The 25,659-nt window shown below is 46.2% G+C and overlaps 1 protein-coding gene across 15 annotated transcripts in view; it reads right to left on the bottom strand.

Moving 5' to 3' along the window:
• Nucleotides 1-25,659, bottom strand: part of LOC124305411 (RNA-binding protein Musashi homolog Rbp6) — a 402,463-nt gene that overhangs the window by 248,786 nt on the left and 128,018 nt on the right. For all 15 annotated transcript variants that reach the window (XR_006908374.1, XR_006908375.1, XM_046764807.1 and 12 more), the window contains exon 3: nt 8,484-8,565. Coding sequence is in view for 13 of the 15 variants with exons in the window: in XM_046764807.1 (XP_046620763.1) it covers nt 8,484-8,565 (82 nt within the window). In the remaining 2 variants the exon portion in view is untranslated. The remainder of the gene's footprint in view (nt 1-8,483; nt 8,566-25,659) is intronic.

The raw sequence follows: 25,659 nt of genomic DNA, 5'->3' as shown, positions 1-25,659 counted from the left end.
TTGTCGGAGTCACGAGAACACCTCGGTACGTTTTCTTCTCGAAAAGCGTGACAAAAGGGCGTAAGCAGTACTGAAGTGTAAAGTCGGTACAAACCTGACTCCGGAACTTCAAGATTTTACGAGATTTCACGTAACTTCAACCGAATGACTTCGAGTGACTTCGTAACTCTACGTCACTTCAAGTCACTTCACAGTACTTTTCTTTGGTTGCGAATACCTGACTTCGCAAGTGGCTATTCCCTCGGCCATGACATGGCGTCCGAATGAAATGTCCGTTTAACTTCGGCGCGATATCGACGCGATGCAGTCGTGCCGCGATTCTCGTCAACTTTGCGGAAACCGGAAATAGCCACCGTCGCCCAGATTCGGGGCGAAACTCATCGCGCCAGCGAAATCTACCACCTAAATTGCGGGATTATCCCCCCGCGAGTATTTATGACGCAGGAATCAGGCTTCGCAATTCACGGAGTCGCAGCTTCGGGACAACCGCGATTAACTGGAGCCCCCCCCCCCCCCCCCCCCAGCACCCGAGTTCCGCCGTCCCTGGCCGCCGCCTGCATGCATGCGGGGCCCAACAGATAGCGCTAAAATATACCCCTGGTGCCTCCGGACTTCCCGCGGCGAACCCCCATCGGCATAACGCGCCATTCGCGTGCTGCGCCATCCCCGACCACCGACCCCTTTTGTTTCGCACGATCACGGACCGGCGCGGATCCACGCTTCGAAGTGCGGCGTTGGTCTTGTATACCTACAGGGTTATCACCTTGTGGACGAGGTTCATGTTACAGTGACGTCAAATTGATCAAACACCGAATGATAATTACTATTGTAGAACCTAAGTATTAGGAATTCAGAGAAATTGAATTGTCCAATATTATATTGTAACACTTTTGGTGTTACGGAAATTGAATATCGGTTCGTTGAGCGATAAAGAAGTGACCTAATGTCGTAAAACAACGACTTTTCACAAAGACTTCGGCGACTTTTGTTTCAGGATAGCAAAACAATGATTTCACATGCGAAGTCTGAACATTACGGTGAAAATGGTTTTTTCTTTAAACCCTGATTGCCTTTCAAGTGTACTTTTTTCAAAACAAAAAACTGACAACGGCAATTTTTCAATACTCAACTTTGGCTTTGTTCAAAGTTGAAAGCGCTGCAACCACTGATGCAACTCAGCCGAATTTAGAATGATAACAGGCTACAAGTTTTGTTTCCCAAGAATAAAAAAAAAAAAGAACAATTTCCATTGGAACTAAAAATCGTCAATGACAATTTAACGAACGATACTCTAGTATTCCGTTCCAAACTGGCCACCCTGTATGTGTATATTCGCTATTTTATTCGTGGCCAAATTTTCTGATCATACTAATCAAAACAATTGTCAAATGATTTTCGAACAAGAAATGTTTGGGTCGATAGTTAGATCACCCATCTACATACAACACAAGGAGAATATCTCCAGTCAAATTATTCCAGCCGATCAGTTTGGCCAGCATTTCGAACATATTGCAAACTCGCATATCAAATTTCCGGGATTTGAAAGCTACGTGAGGCGGGGTGGAAACGACCTGCATATTTCTCCACACTCTTAGGTAGGTCGAACGATCCGTATCAAAGGGAAGAAGCCGGAAGGCAACAAAAAAAAAACATCAGGGTAAAAACAGCCGTCCGGCGAAATTGAAGTCGGCGTAGTGAAATCGGGGCGAATTAAAAACCCGCGGCACCGCATGCACGGATCGCTTGCGACCGAGTAGCTCCGGGGGTGGCATCCACGCGAGGGTCGCTCACCCTCCTCGGACCCCAGGACCACCCGGTGCGAAGATACTATCGCGCGTTACACCGCGGTGGTGGTTAGAGGGTGGCGGCCGTGGCGGCGGTGGGCGCTTCGCCACCTCCGGCAGGCCGTAACCCACACCTTTCAGACACCCTGATAAATTACTCAACCTTTCGAGCTATCTAGCAGCGAGCCTATTCGGTTTGCACCCCTCAAGCCCCGCGCTTCCTCTCCCAGCACCCTGCATACACTCTCCAGAGGCAGAGGAGTAACCACGCCACGCTGAATGGCGCTCTGCAGAAACTATTCCGAGTCCGACCAAGAAGGAGATTCACGGGTAGCGAACTTCCCGTTGAGAGAAGCAAGACTCCAGTTTCACGTATAATACAGCGAAACTGTGAAAGAGTCATGTTTTCTGTTTTCCCTGCTTTTTTACCACCCCCCTTTCTCTCATTCCTCATTGTTTCACCCTCGGAACAAGAGGTCTACGTCTCACTGTGCAGGCGAAGTTATTAGGTATACAGAACCCGGGGAGAAAGAGAGAGATAGATTGATTGATTGAATCATTGATTGACATTTAATAAATTATACCTTAGCTCGTATGAGCCACGAGGCGATAAACAGTGTGAGGCAGAGATGATTCATTGTGCAAAAACAAAAATGACTAAATACAGATAACAGAGTAAAATAGCATAATAGAAGTGAGGACAGCAAAAATGAAACCAAAAAAAAATTAGAAAGTATACAGATTGGAGTCGAGTAATAAAAAGAACTTGAGGATGGAAATAAATTTAAAAAATAGAAATAGAAAGAGTGTGAAAATAAATAAAAATGAACTTCATAAAAATAACATAAAATAAAAGTAATAGTACAAACATGAATAGAGTTTTAGAGAATAATATGGAAATAAGGAAAAGGCTTAAGAACAAGAATAGAAATACTAATTAAAATAGGAGATTACGGGAAGACAAATAATAGCAAGGTGAAAGAGAGAGAGGTGGGGGGGGGAGGGGGGGGGGGGTATTAATATACCGGATGAAACGAGGAACTGAGTATACATAATAAAGTTCCACGAAAATTGCTTCAATATTCACGGAGTCATTTCAGAGTTATTCTTGTATTCATAAGCTAGTTCACTACTTGTGCATTGTATGCACTACCTTCAGCTTAAAATTAATTCTAACCAAAAATTAGTACTCGATTCCATATTCTTCCACCAAGATAGAATAACCTGCACTACGAGAGAAGAAGAATCGACAGCTACAGCCGTTTTTCAATATCCTTACAATAAGGCACAAAAATTTTACCCAAATCTCGTTTACAGTTGACATACCTACACTGCTTTTAATCGACTGTTAGTTCCTAAATTATAATAGAATCAATCGATGAATATAAATTCTACAATTTTACAAGTGGACTGAAGTCGTCCATAGATTGTTGGCGATATTCTAGTCGGAGCACGTCGGTAAATCTGTCGTGATTCGCGAACCGGTTCGGCGCAGCGGCGGTATCTAAAACTTTTCGGGGGTTGAGAATTGGGTGAAACTTTACGGCCTGAGCGATAATTACATCTGCACCCAGGCCAAGGTCCTGCTATACGTAGGTACTCACCTATATAAAGACGCGAAACGGTTGGCGGTTGTTAAGAAGGGGGAAAGTGGAATTTATCGGGTGATAAGGCGGCCAACTCGGTTCCTTACGATTGCCATTATTCATCGACAGGCATGGGGCGCCGGAGGGCGCGTGGCGTCGGCGGCGCTACTGACGAGCGTTTTCTTTCGGTGACCCTGCACCCCCAACCCGCCCCTTGGGTAGCGAACGGTCAATTATCGCGAACCGGCTTCGCTATCGGGGTCAAAGAGTGGAACCGTCCGGCCGGGGTGGATGGGTGGTTTTCCCCGGATGGTGGTGGTGGTGGGGAGAAGGGGTGGGGGTGGGGCGACCCCGTATCACCGGCGAGCCCCGTTTGACCCGGCACACACGCTGCCCATAGATCAAGCGGAACCCTTACGCCGAACCACTCGGCTCACCCCAGCGCCACGGGCCGACCATTAATTTACAACCCGCAGGGTCGCCCTCGGTTCGCCCTTATACCCTACACCCTTCCTCGCGCCGCTGCCGCTGCTCGACGTAGGATACACCGGCAAATCCCGCCGCGCCACGCGTGGCAGATATGAGATACAACTGGGATCACCGAAGGTATTCCGCAAAATTCCCTCCTTTACGGCCTTCCAAGATCTGTTATGCACCTTCTCGAGAAAGACGATGTGATTCAGGTTCAGTTTATCTACGAATGGTCAGTGATCACTAGGGTGTTTCAGAGAAATATAATTTACCATTTTCCATAAAAAATGTAATCTTTGTTTATTCGCTAACGTTCACCGCGTGACCAGTAACTGTTCAAAGTTAAATGAAACACCCGAAGAGTGATCGATCCCCTTTAACGCGTAGCTTCTGCAGATAAGTTGGACGATCATTTTGTCGAAGCGGGACTTCCCGCAATGTGTATATTATCACGCGTTTTCAACAACCGAAGAAACACAAGACTTTCGGTAAAGGAACAACAGCAACAACGTCAAAGCAGTTTACCTTGTCAGTTTGTCAAAGTTAACCAGTACCGTTCTTCCCCAAACCTCAGACTTTATCCAGGCCAGTAAATTCATCGGATTGTAAATCTTCGCGTTAATTGGATTCGGGTTGACTATGAGCAAGATCGTCCCGAGTCATGGAGCTGCGGAATTGCGACTCGAAGAGGAGAGTCGCGAAAATAGTTTAACACTAAATTATCGCATGTTTAATGCAATGCAAAATTGTTATTCCTGGTTAATTAATTGGAGAGTGCTGGAAGCGAGAAAGGCGGTTCGAATTATTATTCCTTTATATTCACCAACGTGCCTGCAACGGCAACAATGACGAATAAGAACGATTGTACGAAACAAGTTTGCAGCCAGGTAGCTATAAGAGAAGTCCGACTCCAACCCCTTGTTATAGTCGCCCACTTCCTCGCGGTTACAAAGCAGAAGCAACAGCCACGGCCTATTCATACTGGCTTATTAAGTGGAAGAGAAGCCAACTCAATCAAAGCGGTCGACTTCAACCTACCCCTTCCTTGCCATTCCCTGCGCATTCTCCACCCTGAAAACAATTACAAGTCCTTACTACCGAGAACTCGAAGACTTTGTTGCGTTATGCAATTCGCCTTGTTACGTAGCTGCTGCCACGAGTTGCAAGTTTGCCTCGGTTTAAGAGGTTACACGTACCTGGGTAGGTGAAAAAAAAAACATAGATTTTTCAAAAAGGTGCTCATTCGAAATCACTATCTTTTAAGTGTCTGAAAATTTATAAAGAAATTCGCAGTAATGACAAAGTTATGACGTTTTGTAACGGACCGAGTGAGCAGCGACACGGACATCAAAAGAAGGAAGAATGAGGTTGACGCAGCAAAAAATAAAAATGTATTGGAAGCCTTAATATCTCAGATAGATCCGTCATATGACCCAGGAACCAACGATTTCAGGTAAGTTTGAAAAAAACTAGTTATTTCAATGTCAATGTAAACTGTACTCAAAACTGGACCGATCGGGATCTAGTTTCGCAGAGTTATATTTCACACAATAATCTTGTACTTGTCGAGTCGTTTTTTTGACACCCGGCACAGCTTTTTTTTTTTTATCATCGCAAGTACTGAATAATTTTGAGGCAAAAAGTCACCTGTTTTATTCCAGAGACTGCCATGATACGAAAAAATTAAATTTTTAAATTTCGGCTCGATAAGTACTAGTTTTATTTATCTACTGTTGAAAAAAAATTTTTTTTTTTTTTTAGATAAAAAATAGCGGAGGCGCGTCCGGTACCGCAAAAGTTATCAACAAAAACACGTCCCAGGAAAACCCCCGTAACTTTTATTATCGTTTGAAATTTTTCATACAATATACATGAAACGTCATACTTTAAAAGATATATAATGGTTGTTTAATAAAATTCAGTGTTATACGACAAAAAAATTCTTAAACATAACCCTAGTCTTAGCCATCTCAGGTACATGTAACCCCTTAAAGAGAGTGCCTCTCCATCCCTAAATTTGAAGGTGAAAAAAGGTTGGCGATCCTAAGGCTTGCGAATCGATAAGTGACATAATGATCAGAGTTGAAATTGTCGAGTCGTCCCTTCCATTCGTCGTTCGTCCGCCTCTCGAGTATCCCTCTTTTCGCGAATTTGAAACAACGAAGAGAAGAACAAAAAGTCATCGTTCAGCCCCACGCAGGCAGGGTTTGGTTTAATCGATTTAGTCGCATCAAAGCCATGCACGATGTCGGACGAGACAGGCGGTACGTACATATTGGTCTAGAAAAATAAACAGGCTAGACGCGTGCGTGGCTACAACGTGGAATGAAAATATTTCACATCTGGTCGAAATGAGTTCGGCCGGGTTATACATATAACGGGAACTAGCGAGTGACGGGTATTTACGGAATTCCCCGAGCATGTGCGTATATCTAATATCGATGCATCAAAACGTTAAATATTAATACACGCCGTTTCGCACTCCGACACGTTGTAGAAATCGCTCACAGGATTATGCGAGGCGCGATCCGGTTCAGCGAACTCGAAATACCGTCTCTGATGAAAAATACGTGGAAGTGGAAAAAAAAAGAATTCCCCATTTCGTGTTCTCCGACGATTTGGATCAGTAATTTATACAGCAAGTTTGATAATCACATATATACCGCCTAAATACAGAACTTGGCGATTATTACAACACCGCGGATATAACTCTGGGATGAACGTTAAACCGAGAGCCATAACTCAGTGTCAGGGTTGCGTCGCGTCTGAAGCCAACAACCGGTAGATGTGAAATCCAAATCCTCGCGTATCTACTTTTGTCAGGTACGAACACCCCAATAAGGTCTGATCCTCGGCCTCCGGAGACACGCCGCGGTAATTAATAATCGAATTAATTACACCACGTGATAGGACAATCGCTCAGATCCACTCTCTCCGTGCGCTGATGCGACATTCCCCACTTTTCGGAGTTCGGTTGGGACAGGATTATACAGGCCGGAGGATAAAGCGGCGGCTTCCGGAAAGCTTCGTGCTTCAAAAACGGATCAGTTCGATACAATTCCAGTAAAAAATCATTCTAACGAATCATCGCATACTCCAAGCATATGCGGTGATACTGGAAATCTCTGGGTGATTTCCTTTTCTTTTTTTATTTTGTTTTTTATTTTTTATTCCGAGTATAAGAGAAACACGCGTTCAGCCTTTGAACTGTTCTCGGAGAAGCGACGCAGGGTTACGACCGCGGTCAGGAATGATTGACGAGCCAAAGGTCAGTGGAGCTAAAAATGCCAGCAAAAGAGACAGAGAATCGACGCCGCTGGATTATATACATGTACATTCTTGTACATATATATATACATATACATACATATAGTACACAACGCCTTACTTGGCGGCTTATCCGATGCCGATACAGAAATTGCGAGATTGTCCCCTAAGTGATTTAACTTCACCTGTTTGTCCCCCTCCACCATCACCATTACACCTATACCTAGAGTACTTTGTTGTCAGCTTTCCGTTGAAAGAAAGAAGCAGAATCCGATTATACAAAGAACGACGTATTATAATGGAAACGAAGTAGAGAAAGCGTTGAGGATGATTAATTACGGTGTTTAATTAAACGTTGATTGTCACTTATTACAGCACCGTTTGCCTCTTCCTATTCTACGTACACAACGTACAGGTTGTGTTATACCTAGGTTGGTATGTACCATCTACACACGTTGTGTAAAAGCGAAGAATAATTTGTCAAAGTTGGTCGCCAAGAGCCGACCGACCCTCCCCGCACAGTTTCAACGCTATGCGAGCATAAAGCAAAGCCCAAGGCTTTAAATTTCCCGATTCTCAAACTGGAATACGGTGTGAACCGCACGCTCACTCGCCGATTCGCGGAAATGAATTTCAACGGCGTCCGCATGCATGGTGATATGACAAAGCGGGGGTGGAGACAAAGAGGAAGAGATAAGGCCCGACGCCCTGATCTCCGCCGGGTTTATGTGTAGGTACGCGAATCGCGGTGCCGCTTGCAGCTTGGAGCTTGGAGCTTGGAGCCTGCAGGCGCAAAGCCGCGGGGCGATAGGACCGAGAAATAATGGACACTGGGGATCGTTCTGCAGGCGCGCGAACGCTGCACCAAAGTCGCCAGACGTATACGCTCCGGGATATTTATGGGCGAAGAAGACCGCCGAGGAACGGAGTAATGGCGAATCTACGACATCCGGCCCGTCGAGGGGATTTTGCGCATGATTTAGCAGATGCGCGAACGAGGGAGAAGCTATGGTGAAATCATTTTCTTACGGAGCCCCGTGGGCCTTAAGGGGGGATACAACATGGACGTTCTGAAATCATACCTATTCTTGTGAGTTTTTTTTTTCAAAGAAAATGAAAATACTCAGAGCAATTTGAGTTTCAGGGCTTTGTTATTTGTAGTTTCAAAAACATTTTAGAATTCTTGCATTAAAATTAATAACAAAATGGCGGCACGGCACGTAATAGGTATGATTTTAGATGGTCCAAGCTGTAGCTCCCTCCTGCAATCCTGCCTTTAGTCGCCTTTGGCTCCTAGGAAGAATTTCTAACAATGAGATCCATATTGCAGCTCGCTGACTGGTATTAGGATTGAATTTCTTTGCAGGACACTCACCTTGATCGTCTGGTGGTGGGATCTTTCATGACCATCACTTCCGTGATTTCCCCATACTTGGTGAAGTACTCTCTGAGGCTCTCTGAAACAGTCGTGAAAAGGAATACCTATTAAAATAGAGTCTTGAGAAGGAAGAATAATAAAAAAGAAAGCAGCTGGAATAGGTACGGCTGGTTTCGGCAAATATTGGCCCGCGGATCTTGAGCTCGTAAAGCGGGACTATAAAAGCTCGGAGAATGGAGTTTGCTCGAGAAATGAAGAAGGCTCGAGTTTCGGCGCACGCGAACGATTTCGGGGGGCAAGAATGGGGGAGGAACGGATAGGGGTGAGGGCTGCAGCTTCTCTATCCCTGATTCTCCCGATTACCGAAACTTTGATAATTGCCGGGCACGTCCAGAAGCGAGCGCTTCAACCAGCTCTGTTCAAAACCGAATTAAAACTTTATTTTTCCCATCGCCGTCAGGCCAAGTTGCATGGCAGCAGAAATAAGCCTGCAGTGCAACTGCAACCTGCCTCGTTCTTCGCTATCGTCTCAACTTTCCCTAATACCCGAGATAACAGTTTTCTCCCGAACAAACTGCCCTTCCACAAATACACCCTTTGCCTCTCACTCGGACTACGTGATATTAAGTTTTCAACACTTGTAAGTGTAGTTTGTTCCGTCGAGCGCTCTTTTCCTCTATTTATCTCTTTTCTATTCTCGACGCGACCGCAAACCTGCCACGACAAAGAGCCGAGTATAAATATATAAGCGGGACTTGAGATCCACCGAGCAGGTTTGGCGTCTCCGGAGCTTCCTGCACTTCGCGGTCAGGCTCTGGTATCATCTTCGCGGTGTGTATTTCTGCATCGTTGACACTGCACGTGGGAAAGAAACTTTCGAATCGTGCTCAGCCGGCGCAATCGGTTCCGAAGGCGGACCGATTCGCTCAGAGTCATTAGATCCTGTCGGTGATCCTCATCGGTGACATCGTCAAAGAACGATAACTCGGGTCGCCGTTGAAGGGCGAAGTTTGGCTCGAGTGGTTCGACCTTCTTCCCCACCTTCCCTGTCGCTCCCAAGTAAGCAAACGCGGCACCTAAAAGCTCACAGCACTTAGGGTGGTGACGGTGGAAAAGGGGGTTCGTCGAGAACGCGCCGAGATTTATAGCCACGAATCAAGCTCTAAAGTTAGCCAAGTCTATCCTATTAATTTGAACGCTCGTATAAAAGTGTCGTGAATACTTGAGAAGTAGGGATGAATATTCGATAGGTCGATAAATCGATGTAGGTATACGTTGCATGAGGCTGAAGTTAGTAACGTTAACGTAACGAAACGAAACATCAGGAAATAACTCATCAATTCTCAATTTTAGAATAACTTTCAAGGAGTTGACTTTTCAAAATAAGATTACTATTTGTTTGTCATGGTTTACTAAATTTCGAACATTCCTAAGAGTGCAAAGTAGCCATTTTTCCTAAACATGCATCGTAAAAGTAACGTTACCAACGTCATCATCATTACGTTACGCCCAAGTTCGGAAGGCAGATTTCACACAACTGATTATACGTGTTCGACAAAACAAGCGGTGAGAAGAATCTTCCTCTGTTGACGGCTAATCACGCAACACGCAATGGAGGTATATACGACAATGTGTAAAGGTATGCAAAGTGCAGCAGAGACTCTCTAACGGTGATTAAAAATCCGTAAACTTCACCCTCGCTGCACGCTAATCCTCCCCCGCTTTACCATAAGCGGATTATTTTCTCTTTCGCGTGTTTACAACGAGTAATTAAATTTCACAGAGATCAACCCTGCACCCCCGCCTACCCGCTTACCAAAGCCAAAGCTTGGTTAGCGATGCGCGTTTCACGCACGCCGTCACGAACGGATTACTGCAAGCAGAAAACAGGTCGACGACACACGTTAAAGTAGGTAATGCTGAAACCCCCACGTGTATACCCGTGCTTAAATGCCCGCTTGGCTATCAAGCCCGTCCTAAAGTATTCCACAATATTCCAAATTCAATCCAACTCGAATCGACGGCTGTCAATTTTTGGCAACCCTTCTAAACCATGCCATCCATGGTCGATCAAAAGCGGAGCAACAGGGCTACGATGTACTTGGGCGAAATTTGAAAGCTCCCTCTCTCTCTTTCTCTTTCTCTTTTTCTCTGTCCTCGGGCAGAATCTATTGGACGAAAAATTCAAAGGAGAAAAGGAAAAGCGAAAATACGAGTGAGGGTTGGATATCACCCAAGACGAAAAATATCTCGACTCGATCGTCGCGAAGTACACATCACGGGGTATAAAACAGGGTATAATTAGATGGCCGAGAGGGTGTGAAGTACAACTGGGGAATGCGGCCGTTCTGGCTCTTGTCCAATAAGCAAGGGGTGATGAAGGGGTGCGTGGAAAAGGAGGGCGGAATGAGGCGACGGCTAGATTGGTTACACTATGTTACAGGCCGCGGCAGCTCGTCTCGCCAAGCCGCAAGACAACCCTTCATAAATCAACCCCCAACCCCTAAACGCCAAGTACGAAGGGTACCGCTCATATTTCGCAAGAACAAAAACCGATGGTGAAATTTTTTATTATTTTATTTCCTTTTGTTTTTTTTCCATCCACACGATGAATGGAAATTAGACAATATTTTACCTCTGATCGTCGTGACGGACGGATTAAGAGGCGAAAAATCACCGCCAACTCGCCGAAACGCCACGTGTCACGAACCAGACGAGAGAGCGTAAAACATATCCGATGCTCGATCGTGGGCGAGGAAATTCCAGTAATCATTAAGCGTAATTCGAGAATTTGGCGTCGTTATCATTGAATACCTCGGGGATCGGGGACACAGCTGCTTGAATGTAAAGGGAGTAAAAATAATTCCACCGTCGCCTCTTAATCAAGGATTACGATCGGTCGCGTGCCGCTGCTGAAAGCACTGCAAGACTCGGTATGAGTGTAAGTGTGTGCACCAATTCCACCCCCCGTAACCACTGACTAATTATTATAATTACCTCTACTATTGTCTTCGCGACAAGCGCGATGCGATTCCACCGGCGCAAGGCGCGAGACACGCGTTGACAATTCCACTTCCAACCCCGGGAACTAAACCACTTATCTGTAGTCCACCCTCCTGAGAGGGAAGGAGGGAGGGATGGAGGGAGGGAGGGAGGGAGGGAGGGGGAGAGAGAGAGAGAGAATGTCCTGGGGCAAGGTACCCCCTAAGGACAACAATACATTACAATGTTGAACTCTCGATACAACGTAAAAAACAGAAACATGTAACAGAGTGAGGAACACTTAAATTAAATTAAATCTATGCTTATTGAAGAACACATGCTATCAGGGTGGTACTACAAACCTAGTTAACTAATGAGCTAATCCTACAAGGAACATACATGTATGAGTCGTACATTGACGTTTGAGAGAGAGAGAGAGAGAGAGACAATTTGGCGCAGACTTGTTGCTGCTGCTTGCTGTACAACAGACGGTTTCCAAAGATCTCGACGAGAAGGGGTAAGAGAAAAGAGGAAGAGAGGGAAAAAAAGAAAGAAAAGAGAGAACGGACGTGGGGTGAAAATACGGAAAGCCCGGAATAGGAGAATATAAATAAAAGAAAAAGAAAAACGGGGTAGCGGAAGAGAAGATGATAAAATTCCGAGAGAATAAACGTGGAGAAAAGAATTTTTCAGGGGGGACTGAGCAAGACGACGACGACGACGACAACGACGAGTCAAGACGCGACGTCAGCTTGAGGGAATAAGTCAAGCGAGGGGGAACAATTAAGGAAGTAATGCCGGTAAATTTCGGCGGGACATTTAAAAGTGTAACGGGGAATGGCAAAATTGCCCCCATCAATCCGTACTCCGAGACAAATTAAAGAGGAGAAAGACTCCTCCGCACCATGGTCGCCCGGCTTGTACGGCTTTCCGTCTGGCTCCTCTTTAAATTAGCCTTGAATTTGAATTTCGCACGGGGAAAGGGCCTGTTTTCTTACTCTCTTCTCTTCTCTCCGTTTCATTCATCACCCTACACTACACCTTTGGCCGTCGTATTCAATAGCTTGAAATTATTAAAGCTATTTGATCGACCAATCCGTTGTTAGGTTTCTATCCTTTTTTTTTCTTTTTATCTTTTTTCAGCTGTAATGAGTCGACGGGTGGAGGTGTGAGAAGATAAATCGATGAACCCAGTTTTCACGTGAACGAGGAAAGCGGGATGAAGTGCTCGCTGAATATCAGAACTATTTGACGGCGGTAATAATAATTCGATTGACAGGGAGAATAGGAGCGGAATGGCATTTTGACTTGTACCCTTCGCGCAAATGTCGAGCTCCGCTTTGAAACGTATCAGCTATAATTCTGGCCGCGATGAATGTGAGTATAATTCACTCATCTCGTCAAAGTTCAACCGACTCTGATGCTATTTCGCGAGTTGCATGAGAAGAGGAGACACCGAGATCCTGTTTTAACCATACCTGAAAATAACCTGAAATTAAATATATTCTCTCTCTGTGAAAAGGTGCAAAAAGACTATCAAGAAACCCCAGATAGATCGATATCTCCGATTTTGATCTGTTTCATATATGTTGCAATGCATCGAAAACTAAGAGACACGTACATTCTTTTATCTGAATTCATTCGTCGATAGAAACACTACAATGTTGGTTTCATTCAAATACATCAAGCGCTTCCATTTAAAACTGAGAAACCACCTCGTTGGGTGCCCATCTTTATGGGTCGTTTTCACCCCTTTTCGATGCACTACAACATATATGAACTAGATCAAAATCGGAGGGGTCGACCTACCTACAAGGATCCTTGGAAAGAGTGCCGAATCCCAGTTTTCCGCATAGCTGCCGACCTATCGTTACTTTTCGTTTATTCAAACGATACTCCAATCGTAGCGAGAAGAGCCGCATCCTTTGCCAAAGGATGCATAATCCCGAGGTCAAGCGAGGATAGTGGATGCGTAGTGAAAATGCAGATGGAAAAAAGGAAGGCGGAAGCCTGGGACGAGAGAGAGAAAGAGAGAGGGAGAGGGTGGACTGGTTGAAGGACCGTTCGTTTCAATGAACATCCTTGGATCTTCTGCCGGCGGTTCTCCCCCTCTTTCCCGGCTGGGGGATGCCGGGAGTAGTTGCGCCGAGCGGCCAGGGTGTGAGTAGTGCCCGCGGAAGTTAGGCGAGCCCCAGCCGAACGGAAAAACAGCTCGCGAAGCCCGGCGTTTGCGGGGCGAATATTCACCGTTCGAGAGATACACATAAATCTATAATGGGGATTGGCCAACGCCTGCGGCATGGTACAGCGGTCGTAGAAAGAGGAATATAGTAATTCTCGTGGAAAGCCTGCAGGATATGCGACACGGACGGTTCCACATTTTTATCACACTACGGTAATTCAGGGGGCGCTTTATTTGAGAAACGATTTGCAGAGCTCTGATCGACTGCAGGGCTTCGCGAAGAGCTCACAGGAAAGGCCGGCCCAGGTTATATGTTATACGTACAGGGTTGAATTGAAATCAGTCGTGTTATTGCAGAACGATGAAACGGAGATTTCGGAGTTGTCAATTGGTGTAAAAGTATTCGAACCGATTGACGGAGAACGATCCCGTTTACAGAATAACAGAATATAACCCGACCCCCGGGGATCAGATTCAAGTGTGTAGCACGTGACGTATTATTTGAGACGTTGTAGAGCGAAACGCAGAGAAAGAAGTAGAAGAAGACGAAGAAGAGGAGAAGAAAAACGGGCAAGTACAAAATCCCTTTTAAAATGAGTGGTGCGTCGAGACGTGGTTTAGGGGCGGCGGTTTGGGGGAGGATTATTATTATAAGGACAAACTCCGCGGGAAAGACGTCATTTTTTAAGGGCTGAAGGCCCGCCGGAAGCTCGGCTAAGGACGGCAGTGACTTACGTGTATAAAAGGACACGTCATCTTTATTAATGCTCGGATCGCATGCCATGGCGTACGTTATATTCGACCAGAAAGCCGTTGCAGGGTCCACAGGTCCCGTGTCTTCTATAAATTAGTTTCGTTTCCGTAATTTTCTTCCTTCATCGTCGATGTTTAATTCGAAAACTTTTCTCCATCCTTTTTCTCGTTTCTATCAAGCTTCTCGCGTAGCTTCCAAATGAAAGATAGACTTGTTTATGCGACACGCGGGTTTAAAAACTGTTTTTACCCCCTCACGAAACCCAAGTCGAAATTCAGCGTCTACATTTCACCCTGCTAAGGTTCATATATAACCCTAGTTTGAAGGGAACTGATCCTGGCAATCACACATTGAGACCCTCCAACTCGTAAAATTTACGAACAAACCCTACATTAAACCTCCAACTCTGGAAAATTAAAGTAGGAAATCCTACTTTGACGCTCTCGGTAGACGATTAAACCTATTTTGACGCTATTCAATCTACAGCTGCTCCGATGGACCAGTAACTCTTTCTCTACAGATATATTATTGCAGCGATATTCAAGTGTTCGCAATGAATAATTAAAGTACTATTTCGACATAATTTTGATAAGTTTTATCAGCATTTGAAAATTAAGTATTCGACACTATTTATTCAACGTTCTTACGAGTACAGAAATCCTTTCAACTGATAGAATATACAGAAAATAAGATTAAACGCATGTGTAAACCAATTCTTATTTATTAGGATTTTTATTTGTTTTCACATGTTTAAATTGTATATTTTGTATTTTAATCATAATTAATCAGAATCGACGGATCTTTATCAGCGGGGTAGGATTGTGAGCGGTGAAGGAGGGTTTCAAACAAGCAGGTTTAACCACACTTCTGGAGGGTTAAAGAAGGTTCTAAACGGACCCTACTTTGAGCCTAAACTTGGCGAGTCGGGAAATTTCGAACATTTTTAGCGTCAAAGTAGGGTTTGTTATTGCATTGAAACTGAACCTACTGTACTATCTTTAAACCCTACGTAGGATATAAAGTAGACGCTAAACTTCGACTTTACAATCCGCTCAGCGTTTATCTCTGTAAAGTCTATGGTTTATGTATCAAAAAAAATCAAAACAAAATAAAAACCAACAAATAAAGAAGGGAGCGAGTATAAAAAGATAGAAATTCACAAGACAGGTTGAATCGCCAAATCCTGGCGTTAACGAGCAGTTGTAAAATAATGAAACGGGCATTACGTAGAGTTGCACGCGTTCTGCATATATCCTGCAGCAGGCACCGATTCGGAAAGCAAGTTCCTACGCGCGAACCGGAGTCACGTGCCAGTCTATTTCGGAGACGTTAGAATCTCAAAAAGGAGAAAGGAGAAAAGAAAAGCAAAAATAAAAATAAACCCTAGAAAAAAAAAATATCGAGTCTTAGCCGATGGCCGTTTTACGGCCTTTTGTCTGGCATCTCTCGCAGTGATCTCGCGCCGCGGTTAAATGCACAGACTGCGTGCTTGGTTTGAAATACCCTGAAAAAGCTCTCTTCTCCACGCTGCACCTGCGCCGATCCCGCAGCGCAGTGCGGTGCAGCACTGCATGGATTCCTCGAGAGTTTTGCGCACTCTATATATTCGCGCTGTGTTTTATGACCAGTGACAACCGAGTCAGCGGTGATAATTTACATATTGTAAATTTACGGTAAACATGCTGAAAATTTCCCACTCCCAGACTTATTCTTCATCTTCATGCATACATACATGCCCTGCAAATGCACATATTCAAGTGGATACCGATCCCCGTGTACCTAAAAAAACCTGGTAAACTATACGAACATTATTTTCATACCTACATTTCATATTATCTGTCACGGTAGGAAGTACATTACTCGGTACGGTCGTAAGTCATACTTGTAATCTATGATCAAATTCAAATCTCGATAGAAAGTTGTATGGGTATACTTGATATGTACATCTAGCGTAGGATCGTCGATATTGCAGGGTGTAGGCAGCCATCTTCGCGTAAATTCCCGTCGTAAACGCCGAATGTGAACAAACACTCAGATCCACGTGAGGAGATACACAACCGAAACAATAATGGCGCGATAAGGTGGTGAAAAATGGGGAGTTAAAAAGCTTGTTCACACGCCTGGGTGTTTGTTTGTTTTCGAAGAATGACAAAGGGAGACAGCTAGCCTGACAGCGAACGATGACTATGTATATTCATCAAGAACACACAGGCACGTACATATAATAGAGTTACTATGTGGCCGTATTCCTAGATCAGGGAAGAAAATCCTGTAATCTCGCGTCACCCAGCAGCAGCAGCAGCGGCGGAGCTTCTGCGCGTCGTTTTTATTGTCCCGAAGGGGGAGTGAGCAGCGTTCAGAGACAAAAGCTCGGCCCGCACACGAGCCAGTGAAATTCTCAGCGGGGTTAAATCCGCTACGCGACTGAAGTCCGCAGCTGGTGTATAGCCGACGGAAGTGCCCGGTCGTTAAGCGAAGGCTGTTTGACCCGGCTCGGCGTAAGAGTGAAAATGAGTTCCAAGACTCGGTAGGAGAGAATTTAGGAGAAGGAAAGAAAGAAGGAAGGAGACGAAGAAGAGCAACAAAAATAAAAATGAATAAAAAATTCAAAACCGGCGCGCGGCTCCCGGATCGCCGTCATTAGACACGGTGTGGCCCCCGTGTGTAGCTGCAATGCGGAGACTCGCGATACGCGGTGGAGGGGCGCGGAAGGCGAAAGGGTGGAAGGGGGCGCGAATCGCGGGGGCCACCCGTACGGCCCAGGAAGTGAGCCTGGCAGCCGGCCAGGTAGGCTCGGCGCTACTGTCAACTCGGTACACGCCGCACCGACACCGTGGAAACGTCGGGGGAGGGCACATCAGACGTTTTCGCAAAAATCCCGGGGGTTTGCTTTCCAGACTGGCAGCGGTGTCCGATGGACGCCACGTAGGTGTGAGCGGGGTGATGATATTTCGCGGGGGCGAATAAGCGATCCACTCACCCTGCAACCGGCGTCGGAACACTATTACCGGAGTGAGAGGTGAGCGGAGAGGAGAGGAAGTGGATAGGAGGGGTACGGGAGGTCTCTCATCGGTTCAGAGTCGGATAGTTACAGATCGCTCAAGGACCTGGAATAGAGGCTCATTCAAGATTCAGGCCACAATCCGCATCCGATGAATTAAAGATGTCGCCAAGAGTAACAAGAATGGCCTCTTCCCTCTTCTCTGTCCGACCGCTGTGCACCCTCGGCGCTCCTCATCTCCCCAGTCCATAAGCGTTCAGCCCCAGCTGTATTCGCCGCCCGTTTTTCCACCCCTCCCGCACTGCCGCACCTCAATCGCAGATTGCTTTAACTCCCCTCATTACGAGCAGGTACGGATTAAGCGCCGCTGAAGGAGTAAGTACGTACAGAAGCTCGACGGGAACCAATCGCCGATGCAAAACAGAGTGGAACGAAGAAGGGAAAATAACAAAAGAAGGTATGAGAATAAGAAAAAGAAGAAAAATAAAAAGACGAAGAAGAAGTGGGGAAGATGGTGAAAGAGTGGGACAAAACGATCGAAAAATTACAATTCCATTTGAAGAGAAACTCTGATTTACAAATGGGTTCCTAAACGAGTAGGGTGTCCTTTGTTCTCGCCCGACAGACAAACAGATAGACAGATAGATAGCGTTTTAGTCAGGGCTGATAGCAACTGTAGAACGAAGTGTCACCGAGCTCAAGGAATTCCTGCATGATTCGCAAAGTATCTCTGGAGTTAGATGGGAAGAAGGAGAATGTCTGCGTAGTGGCTCGACTACGTCGCGAGTCGCGTTCCTGATTGGCCTAGTTACACGGACACTGTATATCTTTAATTAATTTATCTGGTTAACTATGGCGCAGTGATCATTCCAACGTAACACGGAATCATGTATTCCGACCGCACCGCGTTCTTTACAACCCGTTTTACCCGAGCGAACCTCGTGAAGTATAACAAGCTGGATGCCCTGTACATGAACTATGATCAGCAGCAGAAGGCGTGTGGAAGTAAAGGCTGGCGTGTAACGAGTGCCTGCAGCAGCAGCGTCGTAACAGCACCGCGACTTTCTACACAAGACCGTTTCATATTGCAAATAATTTCAGAGAAGCTCGAAAAATTGAATTTAATAATTCAATCCAATATACGTCTGAAGGTTCGACGGCTCGGGGCTTGCATTAACAAAGCCGCGACTTCCGAAGTGATGAAAAATTTAACAGTGTATCCAGTCTAAGTTTACGAATCCGATCCGATTTCACTCTGATAGAGTATACTGTACATGTATACACGACACACACGTATACGGTATAAAGGCTATGTGCGAAACGAGCCGCGTTTTCTCCCCGTGATAGCTTGTACGGATCAGGGGCAAAAGCTTCTTGAATAAATAACGAAATATCACAATGCCTCGTAGTAGCGAGAGAAACGTAGATGTTTCACTTGACCCGGGTTAACCCGATCGGCTCAATGCCTTATTGAATATATTGATGACGCGAGCGATGGTATACAGAATTCAATTCAGCCAGCGTTATACCGGCGTGTGTTGGTGATCGGGGAAGATAACAGCACCGGAGTTGCGTTGCATCGTCACATCGGCGAGCGAGAAGAGCGAAGAAGAAGGGGGACGGGCAGTCCAGATTATGAGTGCCAAACATAGACTCCGTATAATTAGCCACTTGGTGGGGCCTTGGAGCCAAACCGAGTCCGAGCGGTTCTTCTACTCGCGGGTCGCAGCATCCATCCTCGCACGCAGACACACAGACGAATGAATCAACGGCGTGTCTATCCGTCTGTGAATGTGCGACGGGTCACACAGATTCGACCACCACCAAACTGATCCCGTTCTCATTCCCGCCCGTTCAATTGCAGCCAAAGCGGTGCTCAATTTGAGGTTTATTCCTACTGCTGCTGCATCGGAAGATTCTTACCGTTCCGACTCACAAACGCCTTTCTAAAAACTCGGGGGGAAATCGCATGGGTCTGCGACCGATCGCAACTACCGGAATAAAACTGTCTCTCCGTCTTGTCCTGTACCGACAATTGTCGAGTAGTTTTAGAATGGTATAACCAGGGTCTGAGGGGCAAGTTCGCTCAGCTACGAGCCATAAGACAGAAAAGCGGCCCAAGTCGAGACCTTCGTGGAGATGCATGGATAACCCCCTCGCATGTACTCAGGACATGTGACAAATTCACTGCACTCAGTATGAAGGAATGGTTGCCCACGTTCAACCCTTTTGAAAAAACTCGCACGAAAATAGATAGAATAAGGATTTTGAACAAAACGGTGACGCTTTCATCAAACATTTCAATTTTCTTACGCATTTATTTCATCGTGATTCGATTAAATCCTGTTATCGTTCAAGTTTGGCTTAGAAAATATATTCTATCTTTGGTATATAATTATTGTACCTAGACACTATCCTGACCAAAATATTTCACCTACCGGGTGAAAATATGATAGTCCGTGGTTCTGCGGATCCTATCTAACCCATTATATAAGCAGATCGGGAACGAACAGTCACCCTTCGATGATAATCGATTCATGGTAAAGAAGGTTTAAGAGTATTCGAATTCTCTTCCCAGTCCATCGTCCCACAGGTATTCATCCGTGCCGTGCTCCAGCACTGCTCTCTCCCTCTCTCTCTTGATATAGATACAAATGTAAATCGCGAACGCTAGTGTGTGCGCTCGTTCACGATGATGCATTATTCAAGAAAATTTCTATCGATCTATACACTGGCAGTGCCAGTAGCAGTGGTAGCACCGCTTCCCCTTCCTCCTTTCCTTTTCCTTCGCCCATCAACGGTCTGAGAATTGTTGTTGTTGCTAACGGAATATTCCGTGGGGAATTTGCAGCCAATTTTCCCGATTGGATACGTGATACGTTACGCGCGAGATGCACGAAATAAGGAAGGGATGCCGCCCGTCTGCCTCCTTCGACAGACGCCTGAAATATCCGCGAAAACCTTTCGGCATATATCCTGCGGGGTCTACTTTTCACCTCCGACCCATATATTTCTGGGGCCCGGGGTTCCGAAGTCACTACTGCGCCTGTGCCCCCTCACTATCCTCGTTAGCCATTCCCGAAAACCAGCTGAATTTTCTTGTGACACCTCCGGGATTTTTTCATCAATTCTGAAAAATCGGAAGTGATGAACTTCCCCGAATCTTCTCTTCCGTCGCTACATATTCACCGGCTTCGTAGTAGTTTTCTTATTATACAAGCATATTTCGCCGGTTTTAATTTATACAGAGATGAGAACCCGCTGATTAGGACCGCCGTGATTAGCGTTTATTTCGGTTTTGTTTGGACCGAATTCCCCGGGCTAAATCCGGCACCGTGGTGTTTCAGCCTGGTCCGATGACCCGAATCGGTGAAAGGTCAGCGACAGCGTCGTGCCCCTAAACTCAATACCGATCGGGCTAAAAACTTGGCCTACGCAGCTGGTTGCAGGAAAAATCCGGAGTTTGAACGGGAGATTGAAGTCGATTCGTATCATAAGTAATACGAAGTATTTCGATAGCGACGTTTCCAGTATCAGAGGCTGATACAACGGATTAAGCCAGCATAAGTTCGACGTCCATACCGCTTCGCTTCTCTCTTTCTTCCACTCTCCTGCAACGACACTGCATACATCCGAAGAGCCCGTGGTCTTGCATTAAGCTTCGCTTCCCCGAGTGTGTGAGGGACAAAATCTAATTTGCATCGGCTCTGGTCTCCGTCATCGTCAACGGTCGTTCATCCAGGATGCAGGATGAAGTCGACTTCCTCCTCCGGTCCACGCCTTTCGCCGCTGCAGGTACTGCAGCAGGCCGCGTTAATTGGAACCCGGTATTCAGCTTCCCGGGGCGATAATTGCGCGGGGGAATTGGCGCACTGTCGTCAAACCTTCGAACTACCTGCCTGCAGGGCCCTGAATTCCCACTGCACGTGTTCCAAACATGCTGTAGGCAACATTTGCAACTACTTCAGAGTCGATTCAAGTCTTTTCTGTAAGGTTGTCGGTAAAGTCCAGTAAAACTGATCCACTTGAATTTTCGTTTTCCAACTTTTGCTTCCAATTGGCACGGAGGACTCGCTGAACGTTACACCAACAGCAGCTGGAAGCAGAGCTTGGAATCGAGCGCCGCGTTCCCGAAGGGTTCAAAGCCAGGCGATATTGCGGAGCTTGTCAAGGCTCCATTAATTGTGGCCTAAGGGCGTGTGTGCTTTCGGCAAATTAGTTCGCTAGGTTAAGATTCAATAACAGGGGTAGGCGGCTGGCACGTATGTATATCAGGATCAGGCACGCATGGAGGGAGGCAGTCAGGCAGTCACGTACCTACGAATGGGTAGCAGCGAGGGCTGTGCGAGACTTTGTAAGCAGGGGTAGGGGTCGAAGAGAGACGCGGCGCGTCACTGTAGCGGTGGAATTGTTCGAGGGAACGGTTTGCCGCAAGTAAAGTCAACCTCGAGGCTCGCCGAGAGACACTCGGGTCGACAAGCGCAAAAGTGACTTAAGGATACAGGCAGCCTTCACCGGAGTAGGTGTCGGAGAAGATTCGGAAGAAGAACGAGTAAAGGGGCACGAGAAGGAGACAAGAAGTCGAAAGCGCACGCCGAATGGAGGATGGAGGATGAGGAAGAGAAGAAAAGAGTACAATAAGACGAGTCTCTTTCTCTCCGCGTATTTATACCCATCCTCTTCGTCTCCTCTTCGCGTCAGTGTGCCAACAATGAGATAAGTTCTTTTCCCATCCTTCGGGCGAGAAGTGGCCCGCGTTTGCGGCCGAACCGGTCTCGTTGATCTTCTCTTCGTTTCAGGCGAATAGGAGCATCAGGAATCTTTGAGGATGGCATAAGGAATGATCACGTTCTGTTAGATTGTCGCAATAGAGGAGGGCGATAAGGGAGCTTGCTTTCTCCTCTCCTCCCCTTATCTTCCGCGGTCGGTCGTCTTCTTCCTCTCCCTTTTCCCTCCTCCCCCGATCTCATCCTTTAATCTTAAAAGCAGCCATTGTTTTTTCCTCGCTGTTCCAGCTCCGTTCTTTTCCCTTCTTCCTAACCTCAGCCAAACCCCTCCGTCGGAATCGGCCCGTTCATCACCCGGGCGCCTAGTCTTCTCGAGGCGACGAAGGAACTTTGAAATTCATTTTTCCTGCAGGCACAATCTCATAACCATCTCGCTTAAGCCCCTTGGAGCTGACGGTCGGTGGGCGTACCTCGACGTCATGCCTTATTCCCTCCGACCGCGGTGTTACAAATGCACCTCGTATATCATTCTCGTGCCAAGTGTCCCCTTCCCCCACCCCCCTCTATCTCTTTCTACCTTTGTGGCGCTTTACAGTTCTCACCTTCAAGCCGCAGGTGAAACTGTTTTCGGTTAACCACCAACGAAGTGCAAGCCCGTTCGATTCACCCCTCGGCAGGGCGAAATAATGCAACTGTCGTGTACACCGAAACCCAGATATTCCGCAGAGCGTGACGTAAAACGCAACCGCGATTTCAAAGTGGCTTCGATCTGCAGCGGCCGCCTAAGCCACATCCAGACGGTTCATTCCCAGCCAGCCGCAGCGACGTCGCGTCGAGCTTGCGATTAGTTTCCGGTTCCGAGCTGTCGAAGGAGTTCGGGCAAAGCCGTAGGAAAAGCCCTCCCGGGTTTGAAAACCGGGACGAGCAGCTTGATTCCGTCTGAAACGAGGAAACAGAGACGAGGGTATTTGCTGCTGCAGCTCGCTATAGTCGGAACTGAGATTTCGAATGAAATTTATCGATCTGGTCCGCCACCCTCCGCGTACGAGGGCTGCAGAGGTACGCTGAAAATGCCTTCGACTTTGGCCAAGGCTAACCACTTTTTGCCCTGGCGAAACCTCAAACGTTGTACAAAGGCGGTTTATACGCGCGGATCCTCCCCAAAGTGAGAAATAACGAGAAACGAGAAACGAGAAACGAGAAACGAGAAACAAGAAACGAGAAACGAGAAACAAGCCAGCGATGCTTTCGGAATTTTCGCTATCCAGCCAACGGTCCGTGGTAAATATTTCGCGTTTGGCCCGTCGCCGGAGTCTTCTTTCTATTTTTTTTTTTTTATTCTCTTCTTTTTCTCTTCTTGCTTTTTTTCTTGGTTTGCGTTGAAGAAAATTTTCACCGACACGCAGTTTTCACGAATAATGTATCTATGTCAAATGTTTTCTATGACTGTTCAATCTTTCAGACGATCCATATAAATTGGGAGAGGAAAAAATCATTCGTTTCACAGAGAAGATTCTCCACACAATGATTATACTAAAGTCGATTGATAATTCATTCCTTTTTTCTGACGATAAATAATTCTTGCTTGGTAATTTAAGCCTGGCAATGCAGTGTTATACTTCTGTTGAATATTATCAGCAGTTTTGCGCCCGCTGTAGGAAATTTATATAATATTAAATATATTCCCCCCCTTCCGTCCCCTTTAACGTTCGACGCGTTTCAATTATCACAATACATTGCCGTTCGTTCGGCAGGATGCGAAAAGTTATCAAAAGCTATTAATCTGACGGTGCGAACGTGATCGGCACGCGCCGCCTCGTCCCCTTCCTAAAGTAGTATCGTTATATGAAAAAAAAAGTAAATTTATTTGTTTAATTGTGTCTCCTTTTTTCCGCCAGGCATTTTGCGTATACATTAACTTTGGATTTTATTTTTTGTCCGTACGCGTTTCCTTTTTCATTTACGTTTTTTCCTCTCCTCGTCATCTCGCATTAGCAAACGCCTGGAGTGAGAGACGCGACTCGCGTTTTCCACCCTCACCTGTTTCATCGATAGAACGGCGGGGAGATAGGTGAGGGGGGGGGGGGAAGGATTCGTCGACGGAATCAGTGATACCAACTGTCATTTAAACACCCCGGCAGCATGTGATCGAGGACGACCTTCCTCACGGGCGAGTGTGTCGCATTGTGTGTCGTTGACGGCGATACTGTGCGTCGCGAGAATGATGCGATAACAATTCCCGCGTCGCTGATCTACAGGGACCACCATATAGATACCCCAGGCAGTCAACGTGCCTTGATCATTAGAGAAGTATATACGTTGTACATGGACGTGTAGAGCAAAAACACATACGCAAAAAGTGGTGAAAAAAGCACCCCCTCGACGAAGAGAGAGAAAACGCGAGGGGTGTCATCGTTGCATCATCGCGCAAATGAATAGCGCAATTTATAAATGTCGGCACCAGTGGGTGTTCTTCTCTCTGCGTGTTCTCGTCGAAGGTACAAAGATGAAAGTATATAGGTAGGCATATGTAAACACATATACATATTGGTATAACGGTATTGTAAATACGATGACGTAAAAGTGGCCACGGAATAATGAAAACGAAAACAGAAGCGATGGAACAAAATCCATCCAGCATCCGTCGCAGCGAAATACAAATTGCGAAAAGGACGTAATATTTCCAGGTGAAAAAGTATAACGTATGCAGATTGCAGAGGAACCATCGTGATCGCAGCTATCAACTAATCAACTTTAAGGGTGGCTTTACCGCGTGTAAACGGCATTGCAAAAGTATCCACGCCGAGTTGCAGCCCCTGCGATCAGCTCGAAGGCAGCAGAGCTATTCAGCGAAATTGGTTACTAGGATTCAACTTCTAAGGATCGTAAACGGTATTTTGCTACCCTCTCTCTACAGAAGAGGCCATGGCAATTAAACGACTGTAAGACCACCGCATGCAGATGTCATCGGAAGTGTCGGTTTTATCTTCGAGTCTGATCCTAGCACGATTGAGAGGAGGAAAATCTACAGGTATAATAATGAGGGAATAAATCCCGGGGTGATGGTTTCTCAGCTTTTTTTCGCGATTCCCGTTTCACGTGTAAAACTCCCTCGGGCTACTCGAAACGGAGTGCGAGCAAGGCCTGGAAGTAGTATCGAGCTCTGTTGGAAACACGTACCGTCATCAACGTGACCCAGAAACTGCAACTCTGCATCGTCATTCCGCTTCCACCCCTCATCCGTAGTATAGAGATGCCTGAGCAACCCCGCTGCTCCCTTGACATCGATAACAAATCGACGGATGGAGAAACAAACGAGAGAAGGAAAGAGAGAGAGAGAAGGAACTCATGTGTTGCACTTTTGCAAATAAAAGTGAAAAACGAAACGGGGTCATTCGACTGGCCCCGTTTCAGCGATTTCCTCCTCTTTCGTTACACACACGAGCGTGCGTACGAATCGTGAACGTGACAGAACGTACACGCGTGCCAACGTAGCGGTGACGTGTGTAAGTATAACGAGGGTGAAA

Source organism: Neodiprion virginianus, chromosome 5, assembly GCF_021901495.1.
Source record: "Neodiprion virginianus isolate iyNeoVirg1 chromosome 5, iyNeoVirg1.1, whole genome shotgun sequence".
In the NCBI taxonomy this organism is placed as follows: domain Eukaryota; kingdom Metazoa; phylum Arthropoda; class Insecta; order Hymenoptera; family Diprionidae; genus Neodiprion; species Neodiprion virginianus.
This window is presented reverse-complemented; position numbering and strand designations above follow the sequence as displayed.